This window comes from Lepidochelys olivacea, assembly GCF_965140295.1.
Source record: "Lepidochelys olivacea isolate rLepOli2 genome assembly, chromosome: 6".
NCBI lineage: Eukaryota > Metazoa > Chordata > Testudines > Cheloniidae > Lepidochelys > Lepidochelys olivacea.
In genome coordinates this window covers 58,417,756-58,431,833 of record NC_140416.1, presented here as the reverse complement: position 1 = coordinate 58,431,833, position 14,078 = coordinate 58,417,756, and the positions used below count along the sequence as shown (strand labels likewise).

Genomic DNA, 14,078 nt, shown 5'->3' with positions numbered 1-14,078 from the left:
CTTTTAATTGCTGTATTATCCCCATGAGAACAAAGCAAATATAAAGACTTATTGTTCAATGTGTACCATAAATACACAGATCAAGTAGGAAACTGAAATTTTGAAATTAATCTGTGTGATCACTTTCTTTAACTTCAACACTGCATTAACAATGGCACATTATTTGATATTTCTGAGGTTGCATACTTTTAACACTAAGAAATGTCTTGGAATGCACACTATACAAAAACTAGAAAGCAATTATCTATCCATTAGCTAAAGAGGTTTTCTGTCCATATAGGAAATACTGCCCTAGTTTATTAGTTCTGTATTTTATCAACAGTGTTTAGACTTGTCCATATTTCTGTGAGTAGGGTCAAGGCTGTAGCTTTTTGAATAAAGACACAGCAGTAAATGTGAATGAAAATGTGAAAGTCAGCTTTCGAATGCTGTACAATGCACAATATGCTTCTACATTTCAAAGAGACTCTTCCTGGATTTTGAGACAGTGGCTTCTGTATACACCCACTTCTTATTGACCCCTAGCCAATAAAAAGTTTGACAACTATGGTATTTATTGCAATAAATGCAGCATATAAGACTAAGATATCAAGACATCATTTTCTGTATATTTTTGAATGTCAATGTCAAATATGCTTTCACATATACAGACAGCAGAATCTTTTTACATTCTAAATTTCTATCGTAATAAATTTTTGCAGTAAGAACAGAGAGGTGAAAAGTAACATTTATTTTTAAATAGCAAACTGTTAAAAGTAGCAATACACACTCTTGAAGATATACAAACCATGATCACTTTCAGAAAGTATTCTAAAAGCCTATTTGAACTGATTCAAGTTACAAGGTAGAAAATATTCACTTGACATTATTATTGAACAACCTTCAATATCTACAATAAGCAAAACACATGTAAAATACATCTATTAGCAACTACTACATAAAAAAACCACTGAAGTAGATGTAACCTTTTTTCCTGACAAATCAATATAAACCAGTTACTTTTTACAGTACATTTAAATTCTATTTGAATACCATTTTAAAGGAGCGATAATGATGTATTCTATATGCAATATAACATTTCTAAATGTACAGTTCAAAGTGTGACAGGAATAGAAGTGTTTACGACTCTACTGATAAAACATACACATATGTACTTTTACTACTTCACTGATAATGAAACAAATATATAGATATAATCTTAATTAGAAAGCTAAAAAGCCCATGCTAAGTTAATTATCTGATTTCTAATTCCTGAATGAATCTGAAAGACTAAACCAGAAAAATACTGCTTATGTTTAATGTTTCTCTTCCTACTCTTATTCTTTCAGAAATTATCCAACATACAATTATTAGTTCATTTTTATGAGAAATTTCAATAGACCGCATACTATATTTGCTGAATTCACAGCTGGAGAGAAGATAACTAAAACATCCAGAGGACAAAAACCCTCAAAGTGCAAATAGTAGCTGTCAACGGATAAACAGAAACACCACAGAGAAGAGAATGAAGCTCAGCCAATGATATTATTTTCAAATAATATATTTGTATAAATTCTGACTGGAAGTCTGTAAAAAGTCCACTGGCTAAACTACAAAGGGTTATTAAAAATTATTCAGTACATAAACCATCTCTTATCACTGGAAAGAACACTTTAGTGCAACCTTGAATATTTTAATTCAAAATCATGGATTTAAGGAACAAGGACAGGTGTGTTTGCTTTTTAAAGACAGGCCCTGTACCCTTCTCAATGCAACCACAATTTATGGTAACAAGTACAAGAATTTAATAGTCAGACAGGAATTATAATCACAGATATGTAACAGAGAACAGATCTTTGTGATATCATATGGTTATTTCAAGCCACTTAAACAATTGTTTAAGAAATTGTTGCATCACTTATGGTTTATATTGCATTTCCTTAAAATGCACAAATACTAAAACTTTTAGACTTTTAGTTTCTAAAAGAAATATGCAAGCTACCAGAAATCACCAATCAACACGGAGAAAAATCTAAGCTACATAAAAATGTACAAAACATGCAATTAATATTCTATAATTGCCATACTCCTTCCCCATACTTTAAGTTTTATAAAATTAAATTGTGTTTATGTATCCTAGGGCACAAACAGAAAGGTATGAACTCCTGCAATTTGACTTTCACACTTTGTCAAACCACTTATGTCATTATGAACGAGCTGATTGTTTAAATTGTGAAACCAATACTACAGATTTACTTTTCGATTACTATTACAGTGGAGTTTTCTAGAGGTTTATATTCTGCCACAATAATCTTGCAGTAATGCTTGAAATTCCTGTCCCTGTTCTAATCCTTTAATTCTATTGGTGGGTACTGTTGGTGAAAGTCAGTGGGCTGACAATTTCAGCACCAGGAGGAAAGAACAGCGTACCATCAGACTCGGGGGTTTCCCTCTACATGTCACATTCAGACTCGCTTCCCTACCCAAGGGAGCGTCCAGTAGGACATTCATAGGCAGAACACACCCTCATCCAATATCTGGGACCGACAAGAACACAGACAAATACAATCCATTTTTAAAAAGAGAAGAGGCAGGGTTGTTCTTATTTAACATCACCAAGCTCAATAAATAACTCTGTGATTAGCTCTTCGCTCCCCCTTCTGCTAATTTATCCCTTCCCATCCCGAACACCTATAGACTCGTCAATGTGTTCATAAAACAGCTTTTCATTAACATCTATCCCTTCTCGAACGTCTGCTAAAAGCTATCTGAACTGGACATGATATAAATATCTCTAGTATCTTTGCACCCACAAATTCAGATTTATTCTCCCTAAAAAGGCATACCCTCATGGGCTTTAGGCGTGTGGCTCTCAATCAGGAGCCTGAATCTCCACACTACATCAGGCCATACAACCTCAAAAGCCAAATAAACCACGAAGCTGCAACACACACTATGGATCTAGAAGTCATTCTTTACAGCAATAGCATGTAATGTACCATGAGATTACTAAAGGATCAACCGTGCGCTATAAGTAGCAGCACCATACATGCCCACACACAGGCGCGCTCCACCTTCCTGGAAGTAAAGGACACAGGAGGGAAGGGAGAGAGTCACTGCAAAGGTGCCTGCTGCGCCGTGCGCGCCACGCTCAGAGGCATTTCCCGGGGGCTCGCCTCCCGCCCGGGTGAGAACTATAGGTCCACCTCCCCTGAGCTCGGCTTGGCCGAAGAGACACTTATCCCAGGCACCGCTGCACCTGTAATAATCCCGGGGCCCGGCCATCTCCCCTCCCCCACCCCACAACTCAGGTTATTTACGGGCCAATCCCCAGTGCAGCGCGGAGCAGCCCGCCCGCCTGTGGCAGCGGCGCCCAAACCATTCCCCCCGGCCTTACGCGTACAGCCCCGGCAGCCGGGGCCGCCCCTCTGGCCGGAGCCCCCAAACCCAGGCCTGGGCCCAGAAACACTGGCGAGCGGCTATGGCGCCCCGCGCGGCGGCGCCGTCACGGGAGGCGACAGCCGTTGGGACGCCCCGCGGGGCAGCCTGACAGGGAGCACCGACCCTCTACCGGCTCTTCCCCGCCCCGTGCCCGGCCGCGGCCCGTTACCTGTCAGGACCCCGACGCGGATTTGATGGTCGTGGTTGGTTAAAATCATCCCCTCCGACGCCATGTTTCCCAGCGCAGCCACCGCACTGACTGGGGGGGGGAGGGGGAAAGGGAGCGCGAGAGCGGCGCGGGCGCGAGGTGGGGGGGGAGGGAAGGAGCGCGAGGCAGAGCCCGCGCGGCGGAGGGGCGGAGCTCGCCTGAGGGAGGACCCGTGAGGAGGAGGGAGCCAGCGTGAAAGGGAGGGCGAAGCTAGCGTGGGGCGGAGCCAACAACGCGGACGAATGAGCTCGAGACGACCAACCCGCAGTACCGGACTCAAGCAGCATCAATCTACCGCCGAGGCATAGATTTGCAGCGAGGTGTTGTGAGCGGACTGGCCTGATTGTGCCTTGCTCGCTGCCTAGCTAGAGAGATTTCATGCGTGTGCCTGTGCCGTCACTCAGAGCAGCCAGAAAGCACCGCTGTTTACATGTTTGCAGATCATCAATGTACATTAGCTGACCTGTGCAAATAATATATTTACAGCACTCGCCTGTATTGCACTCACCGGCATTCCACTACATACACCTGCGCTGCAGCTGCCCGTGCAATGCTAACCATAATGCACCACGCTCATCGGCATTCCACTGCCACACATAAGCTGCACCGAGCTGTACTGCCCTCACCTGCATTGCACCTATTCAAATTCAGTTCAGGTTAATTCACTGAGATTTCATTTGTATGTCAACCGATATGGGTATTTCCAAACGGTAAAAAAAGAGAGACTCCCGTGTCTGTTTGCTTCCTTTGACCTAGCTGCATCTGCATCTGCATCAAGGGCTAGATCAAAGTAACTCCAGCACTTGGCTTTAATTTTTTTACAGTCCCAAGCAATGTAACTAGGTTGATCTAATTTTTAAATGTAGACCGGGTCTTCGAAAGCAATTCCTCACCAACCAGGGCTGACAAAAATAAGACACAGCTATGTATAATCCACAGCCAAAATTGTCTCACTGTCTCCCCTAGCATACACGCAGAACAGCACACAATTAACTTTATAAATAAAACTAAACTGTATTTTTATAAAATTCAGTCTGATTGCATAAGGAAAGACACTAACATCCATATGCAGCTGAAATGTGGCACACCACATACTTTGACTAGTGACTTGACTAGAAAGCCAAATCCTTTCGATCTTTTTCCAGATTCTTATCTAAATCTGAATGCTGAGATCACCAGTTTCAGTTCCATGGCCAGAAGAAGGTCAAGCTACAATCATGTAAATTAATAATGATGTGATATTAATATGGTCATAACTATCCTTATGCCTGTATTAAAGCTCTGAATCTATCCAGGGTTTCCAGAAGCTTGACCCCCATAGACTGAGCTGTGTACTCATGCCGTTAATAAAAATGTGTTTTACCTACCTTCCTGACAAACCTGAATCCAGAGTGTACATTAAGCCTTTCTGTTTTGTTACCTCCAATTCTTTTTCTATATGTAAGCCAGTTTTATGTGAACATTTCCCAGAATGCTAGGCTGCCATTTTCTCATGCCTCCTCCTCCACCTCTTCTGCTTCCAATGCCACTCCAGAAGGAGAGATGGTGGCTCAGTGAGGACATGGGTGGTAATAAAAAGGAAGGAAAAGGAAAACCCCATATATCCATGTGCCTCTCGGAATGCAATGCATTCATAAGGTGGGATCCCACCAATCTCTGCTACCTGACAGGTAACCTAGGCCCCCTCCTTAGGAAAATTATTTTTGCCCCCTTGGGTATGAATATTCTATCCATTAATCTTGAAACACTGCAACTGCTCCACACAAGAGAAGGCACTGTCTTGAAGTGGAAGAACCCAAAAGGTATTGAGAAGGCTGATTTTTCTTGTGACACAGGCAACAAGGGGCCAGCCAAGACCCTTTTGTAAGATCTAAAGTACTGATACATACCTAAAAGATCCTAAATGTTTCAATATCTTGTCCCCTGGAACTGGGTACATGTCAAGCTGCATATGTAACACCAACAGACCCTGGTCTCCAGCAGGCAGGAACAAACCTGGGACCTCTAGAACTAAATGCATGAGCCTCTACTGCATGAGCTAAAAGCCATGTAGCAGTTAGCTAAGTTGTAGCAGACTCATTAATCTCTCTTTAAGTCAGTGGTTCTCAAACTTTTGTACTGGTGACTCCTTTCACATATCAAGTCTCTGAGTACAACACCCCTTATAAATTAAAAACACTTTTTTATTTATCTAACATCATTATAAATGCTGAAAGCAAAGCAGGGTTTGGGGTGGAGGCTGAAAGCTCACGACCCCCCATGTACTATCCTCGTGAATCCCTCTAGGGTCCCGACCTCCAGTTTGAGAATCCCTGCTCTAAGTGCACTAGATGGGACAGAGCACCACACCCAGGAGGTGTGTGGATTACACATAGACTTCTAAAAATTTAATGCAATCTAACAGAAGCGCATTGAACTATCGGGTTTTCAGACAAGAATGATGGGACTTCAGCAGCATAGGCGCCGGCTCCGTGGGTGCTCTGGGGCTGGAGCACCCACAGGGAAAAAATAGTGGGTGCAGAGCACCCACCGGCAGCCCCCCATCATTACCTCCTCCTCTCCCACAGTGCCTCCCACGCGCCAGGGGGGCCCTGCCGATCAGCACCTTCCCCTTCTTCCCAGCACCTAGTGCTTGCCATGGATCAGCTGTTTCGCAGTATCAAGAGGCGCTTGTGGGGTGGGGGAAGGAGCAAGGCCGCAGGGTGCTCGAGGGAAGGGGCAGAACTGGGTGGGTGTGGGAAGGGGAGGGGGCAGAGCAGGGGTAGGAAGAAGCAGGGCAGGGGTGGGGCATTGAGGGAAGGGGTGGAGTGGGGCAGGTGGACTTTGGAGTCTACTCGGCCAACCTGGCAATCACTTCAAAATGCCCTTGTCCACTGGCTAGCAATCTGGATTTCATGCTGGAGAAGAGTAACAATATTTGACCACTGGGTTGGAAGGTCTGTAGGTGTGCACCTTGGCTGCATGGTTGTTCTTGTGCCTGCTGAACCCTAAAAAAGCTTTCAAGAGCAAAATCCCCTAGCTTCTTCAGGTGCTCCCTTAATTGGAGAACATGTAGAGCTGTGTTGGATACCTTCAGGTCTTGCCTTTCCCAGTCCTCACACAGGAGGTCTAATATTCCTTGAAACTGGTGCCTTATAACAGTTGGAAGGGAGAGACCCTGGTGAAGTCTTGTGGTACCACCCTTATGGTGAACAAAAGGGGAGGAAGTAGCTGGTCCCAATGCTTGGGACCAGAGGCCCCATCTTCTTAGTATCACCTTCAGCATTTTGTTCTCTCAACTAATCCATCCATTTGTGGATGATAGACGGCGGTCCTCAGTGACTTGATCTTCAGTAGAGAGCATAGCTCCTGCATAACCCTGGATGTAAAGTTGGTCCCCTGATCCACCAGTATTTCTCCAAAGTTAGGCACTTCAGTCCCTGTGTGTGGCACCACTCCAATCCATGAACTTTCTGATAGGTTAACTTTCCACTGTAAAAGTTCCCTAGGTGCCATTTAGACGCTGGGGGCATGCACACTGCTGCATCTCTCTAGGTGTCTAGATGCCTATATATCACCTAAACCCCAGAGCAATTCACAAACTAGAGGATGATATATGTTTGGACTCCTAAGCTGATGCAGGACCCAATCCAGTAAGCAGCCTCAGAGCATGCCTCCTGGATTGGTCCCCATTCTGGCCAGAGAAGTGGTGGTGCCCATCTTATAACTTTTAGCCAGGTGCTTTGAGTACTCACCTGGGATATGGGAAGTAGCACTGTTGTTCATCATAATTTTCAAGGATCTGCCAAAGAAGACAGAGCAAAGCAAATTTAGTGCTATACCACCCACTTCTGCTAGATCTTATATCCATGATCTTCCTGTCACTGCACTAGTGATTGTCAGCATTCTAGGCAAAGATAGGCATACAATGCCTTCCTCCTTGATGTCAAATACTTAATTACTAAGGGAAACTCATCAGTCATGCTAGTGAAACAGAGACCCAAGAGTGCCAATGCCATAATTTGTACACCTTCTGAGAACAAGAATGACAAGAATATGCTTTTTTGTACATAGAAATAGTGTACAATGGAACAGCTTCTTCAGGAAGTGAATTTTTAATTATTATTCTTTATCTAAGCCAGCATATTTCATGGTGCTTCTTTTTATTTGGTTTCATTACTACACCAGTGCACAACCATATCATCATATATATAGATCAGTGAAGAAACATAAGGGATACTTCTGAGTTTTTGCCTGTAATTTAAAGAGAAAAAAGAAATTTTGAAGAAGACTGAAAGCAAAAGAAAGCCTCTGATTTTTTAACCTGATAATAACCACATTTAGCAATTCCTCAAGTACTTTTTAGTCAATAAGGGTGGCACTTTTTTGATCTACATAGCATGTCAACTTATAATAGTGCGTGATCCATCTGATTGAGTCATAAAGCTCACCTGAGTCACAATTCAAACAGAACTGGAACAAAGAACCCAGTGTGCTCCACATCTGATTGCTATGGGTATGTCTACATTGCAATGTAAGCTCAGGGTTCAAACTCAGATTCAAGTCTAACTCTGTGCTTACTCAGGGTACCAGTATCCCTCTGGGGGGGTGGAGGGTCCGAGCCTGAATCAAGCCCGGACCCAGGTTTCAAGCCCTATTGTTTTGCAGTATAGGCACAGCCCTACTGAACTCATCCTTTAGAAGTCCACCAGAAATATCCCAATCCCATGACCTGACTTTCTTTGTCCTCTGGATAGTCGAGTTTGGTTACTCCTGGGGGAATTCTGTGCCAAAAAATTAAAAGTTCCGCAACAAAAAATTTAAATTTCTGTGCACAATATTTTAAAATTCTGCAAAATTCTGACTATTTTATTTCTCAAAATAACACAGTATAATCATACCAGTTTCCATTATTTCTGATAATTTATTTCAAAATATCTGTCAGCAAATCTGTCTGTAACAATACAGACAACAAAAAAGATTCAGGAAATGTTTTTTTTCAAACAGGCATATTAATACAGAACTCTGAGTTATAATTCATTTAAACTACAATTCAAAACTGTATTTCCCACACTCCTCAGAAGCAGAGCAAAGGCTTGGGGAAGTCAGGGGTAACAGAGGAGCTGAGGAGAGGGAAGTAAATTGCTGGGAAGGAGCCTGGGTGTGAACTTGGAGGGTTGTTGGGTATGGGTGGGAAAAGTATGGAACAGTTTTTTTGTTGGTTTGGGAGGGATTGTTAGCGAGCTTCCCCCATGCAGACCTTGGCTGACCCCTAGCCTCTCCCATTCAGTCAGGCACATCTGCCACTGTCCCCATGTGTTCCTGCACCCCTGTGTATTTTGCACCCCCCTGTCCATTTGTCCCTCCATGCTCACTCAGATGCCCAGTCCCCCCCATCCCGATGTGGCCCTGCACCCCGTCCCCCTGTCCCTGTGTGGCTCTGTACCCCCCCCATCCCCTTGTGTCTCTGTGCCTCACCCAGCCACTCCCCTGTCCCTATGTGTCCCTGCACCACCACCCCCTGCATCCCTATGTGGCTCTGTACCCTCTCCCCCATCAATTCCCCAGCTATTCCCCCGTCCCTATGTGTCTCTCTACCCACTCCACTGCCCCCATGTGTCTCTATCCCCGACCCAGCCACTATTTCTATAAGTTCCTGCAGCCCTTCCTCTGTGGCTCTGTACCCCTTCCCCCATCCCCATATGTCTCTGTGCCCCCACCTAGCCACTCCCCTGTCCGTATGTGTCCCTGTACCCCCTCCCCCGTATTCCCTCCCTCTGTCCCCATGTGGCCCTGCATCTCCCTGCCCCCATGGCCCTGTGCCTCCACTCCCATTCGGCCTCTGCCCAGTCTGTCCTCCCCCACTAGCCATTATAAGCCCCTGTCTGACCCCCCCACCCAGCATCCCATGCTGTCTGTCTCCCCATAGCCCATCTCCTGACCTGGGCTGCTGCAAAGAAGGCAGGCCACTGTCTCTTCCCTCACTTGCAGGGAGCTGCTGCTGTTCTTCACCACAGCACCCTCTGGTGGGCAAAAACAGAACTACATCAACATTTCAGCAGTTTTTTTCTACCCAAAAAAAAAAAATGTGGGGCTCACTAATTATGTACATGCACAGTAGTGCAGAATTCCCCCCAGGAGTAAATTTCATGCACAGGCAAGTTTTCCCATACTGCACCATAAACAAATTGCTAGAGCAGCCACATTTATGGAGGGCACTAGGAAGTCTAGGACTAGTCTAGGTGTTTGGACTCAGTCCTACATAATGCAATTTAGATAATGGAGCCCCACACTGAGAACCAGGGTTCAACAATTCCTAACCTGGGATTACAAATGAGTGTAGACACTCAAGCCCTGCTAACGCAAGTTCTACTAAACCTGGGTTTACATTGCAGTGTAGACATACCCTGCAAGATTGTAAAAATAAATTCCATAGCATCTGGATGGTTATTTTTCCTCATTTATGAAAGATCTCAAAGAGTTATACAAACATTAATTAATTAATCCCCACACATCGTTGTGTGGTATGCATGCCTAGTGAAAAATGGGGGAAATTATGCATTTCCCCCCTCCCTTTTTTTTTGAATTTTTGAAATGTTCAGATTCACCAACCAACTCTAGTGTAAGTTAAGCATTATTACTCCCATTTTACTGATGAGGAAACTGAGGCATAGAGGAATCAAGTGACTGTGCAAGATCACAGAATGAGGGTATGTCAGAACTGGGTATACACCATCAAAATCTTGATGGCTAATGCCCTATTCTCACCATAAGACCACTGTAACAGGAAATTATCATAGCTAATAATATTTGGGGTAGCTTATACACAGTTACAAGGAGAAAGAAAGGTCTATAGGATCAGAGCTTGAACTGGGGGGGAAAATGTGATGATGTGCTCCACAAACCCATAGTATACCCATCCTCCCTTGTACCCCTCTATAAAAAAAGAAAAAAAAAGTTACAACATATTCCAGCTATTTCTAAATACAATTTTTACCTATTTTCCCCCATCAGTAGCAGTGAAAAATGGTGGTGTGGCATAACCACTTATTTTCCCGTCAATTTAAGCACAGTATAGCACTGCATAGCATACCAAAACTATCTCCAAGAGCTTCTATACTTTTGTGTGTAATTTGATTTTCCAGATATTGTAGTCTTTCTTCTGAAGTCACATTCCCTTTTTGGTTTTATTCTGAATAAGGTTATTGGATGCACCATTTTAAACTCTCAAGTGCTGGTTTTCAGCATTATCATAGAATCATAGAATATCAGGGTTGGAAGGGACCTCAGGAGGTCATCTAGTCCAACCCCCTGCTCAAAAGCAGGACCAATCCCCAATTAAATCATCCCAGCCAGGGCTTTGTCAAGCCTGACCTTAAAAACTTCTAAGGAAGGAGATTCCACCACCTCCCTAGGCAACGCATTCCAGTGTTTCACCACCCTCCTAGTGAAAAAGTTTTTCCTAATATCCAACCTAAACCTCCCCCACTGCAACTTGAGACCATTACTCTTTGTCCTGTCCTCTTTCACCACTGAGAATAGTCTAGAACCATCCTCTCTGGAACCACATCTCAGGTAGTTGAAAGCAGCTATCAAATCCCCCCTCATTCTCCTCTTCTGCAGACTAAACAATCCCAGTTCCCTCAGCCTCTCCTCGTAAGTCATGTGTTCCAGACCCCTAATCATTTTTGTTGCCCTTCGCTGGACTCTTTCCAACTTATCCACATCCTTCTTGTAGTGTGGGGCCAAAACTGGACACAGTACTCCAGATGAGGCCTCACCAATGTCGAATACAGGGGGACGATCACGTCCCTCGATCTGCTTGCTATGCCCCTACTTATACATCCCAAAATGCCATTGGCCTTCTTGGCAACAAGGGCACACTGCTGACTCATATCCAGCTTCTCGTCCACTGCCACCCCTAGGTCCTTTTCCGCAGAACTGCTGCCTAGCCATTCGGTCCCTAGTCTGTAGCTGTGCATTGCGTTCTTCAGTCCTAGGTGCAGGACCCTGCACTTATCCTTATTGAACCTCATCAGATTTCTTTTGGCCCAATCCTCCAATTTGTCTAGGTCCCTCTATATCCTATCCCTGCCCTCTAGCGTATCTACCACTCCTCCCAGTTTAGTATCATCCGCAAATTTGCTTAGAGTGCAATCCACACCATCCTCCAGATCATTTATGAAGATATTGAACAAAACCGGCCCCAGGACCGACCCCTGGGGCACTCCACTTGACACCAGCTGCCAACTAGACATGGAGCCATTGATCACTACCCGTTGAGCCTGACAATCTAGCCAACTTTCTACCCACCTTATAGTGCATTCATCCAGCCCATACTTCTTTAACTTGCTGACAAAAATACTGTGGGAGACCGTGTCAAAAGCTTGGCTAAAGTCAAGATACAATACATCCACTGCTTTCCCTTCATCCACAGAACCAGTAATCTCATCATAGAAGGCGATTAGATTAGTCAGGCATGACCTTCCCTTGGTGAATCCATGCTGACTGTTCCTGATCACTTTCCTCTCATGTAAGTGCTTCAGGATTGATTCTTTGAGGACCTGCTCCATGATTTTTCCGGGGACTGAAGTGAGGCTGACTGGCCTGTAGTTCCCAGGATCCTCCTTCTTCCCTTTTTTAAAGATTGGCACTACATTAGCCTTTTTCCAGTCATCCGGGACTTCCCCCGTTCGCCACGAGTTTTCAAAGATAATGGCCAATGGCTCTGCAATCACAGCTGCCAGTTCCTTCAGCACTCTCGGATGCAACTCGTCCGGCCCCACGGACTTGTGCACGTCCAGCTTTTCTAAATAGTCCCGAACCACCTCTTTCTCCACAGAGGGCTGGCCATCTATTCCCCATGTTGTGATGCCCAGCGCAGCAGTCTGGGAGCTGACCTTGTTAGTGAAGACAGAGGCAAAGAAAGCATTGAGTACATTAGCTTTTTCCACATCCTCTGTCACTAGGTTGCCTCCCTCATTCATTAAGGGGCCCACACTTTCCTTGGCTTTCTTCTTGTTGCCAACATACCTGAAGAAACCCTTCTTGTTACTCTTAACATCTCTAGCTAGCTGCAGCTCCAGGTGCGATTTGGCCCTCCTAATTTCATTCCTACATGCCTGAGCAATATTTTTATACTCTTCCCTGGTCATATGTCCAACCTTCCACTTCTTGTAAGCTTCTTTTTTTATGTTTAAGATCCGCTAGGATTTCACCGTTAAGCCAAGCTGGTCACCTGCCATATTTACTATTCTTTCGACACATCGGGATGGTTTGTCCCTGTAACCTCAACAGGGATTCCTTGAAATACAGCCAGCTCTCCTGGACTCCTTTCCCCTTCATGTTAGTCCCCCAGGGGATCCTACCCATCCGCTCCCTGAGGGAGTCGAAGTCTGCTTTCCTGAAGTCCAAGGTCCGTATCCTGCTGCTTACCTTTCTTCCCTGTGTCAGGATCCTGAACTCAACCAACTCATGGTCACTGCCTCCCAGATTCCCATCCACTTTTGCTTCCCCTACTAATTCTTCCCGGTTTGTGAGCAGGAGGTCAAGAAAAGCTCCCCCCCTAGTTGGCTCCTCTAGCACTTGCACCAGGAAATTGTCCCCTACACTTTCCAAAAACTTCCTGGATTGTCTATGCACCGCTGTATTGCTCTCCCAGCAGATATCAGGAAAATTAAAGTCACCCATGAGAACCAGGGTGTGCGATCTAGTAGCTTCCGCGAGCTGCCGGAAGAAAACCTCATCCACCTCATCCCCCTGGTCCGGTGGTCTATAGCAGACTCCCACCACTACATCACTCTTGTTGCTCACACTTCTAAACTTAATCCAGAGACGCTCAGGTTTTTCTGCAGTTTCGTACCAGAGCTCTGAGCAGTCATAGTGCTCCCTTACATACAGTGCTACTCCCCCACCTTTTCTGCCCTGCCTGTCCTTCCTGAACAGTTTATAACCATCCATGACAGTACTCCAGTCATGTGAGTTATTCCACCAAGTCTCCGTTATTCCAATCACGTCATAATTCCTTGACATCACCAGGACCTCCAGTTCTCCCTGCTTGTTTCCAAGGCTTTGTGCATTCGTATATAAGCACTTGAGATAACCTGCTGATCGCCCCCTCATTCTCAGTATGAGGCAGGAGCCCTCCCCTCACAGACATTCCTGCCTGTGCTTCCTCCCGGTATCCTGCTTTCCCACTTACCTCAGGGCTTTGGTCTCTTTCCCCCAGTGAACCTAGTTTAAAGACCTCCTCACTAGGTTAGCCAGCCTGCTCGCAAAGATGCTCCTCCCTCTCTTCGTAAGGTGGAGCCCGTCTCTGCCTAGCACTCCTCCTTCACAGAACACCATCCCATGGTCAAAGAATCCAAAACCTTCTCTCCGACACCACCTGCGTAGCCATTTGTTGACTTCCACGATTCGACGGTCTCTACCCAGGCCTTTTCCTTCCACAGGGAGGATGGACGAGAACACC

At 45.0% G+C, this 14,078-nt stretch overlaps 1 protein-coding gene across 9 annotated transcripts in view; it reads right to left on the bottom strand.

Moving 5' to 3' along the window:
* The window catches only part of GPHN (gephyrin), a 588,066-nt gene extending 584,338 nt beyond the window's left edge, over window positions 1-3,728 (bottom strand). For 7 of the 9 annotated variants that reach the window (XM_084630610.1, XM_084630611.1, XM_084630613.1 and 4 more), the window contains exon 1: window positions 3,590-3,728. In XM_084630610.1, the coding sequence (XP_084486736.1) occupies window positions 3,590-3,653 (64 nt within the window). In that variant the 5' untranslated portion in view covers window positions 3,654-3,728. The remainder of the gene's footprint in view (window positions 1-3,589) is intronic. The other 2 variants (XM_084630618.1, XM_084630617.1) reach the window with 2 other exon arrangements.
* Between the last annotated feature and the right edge of the window lie 10,350 nt (window positions 3,729-14,078).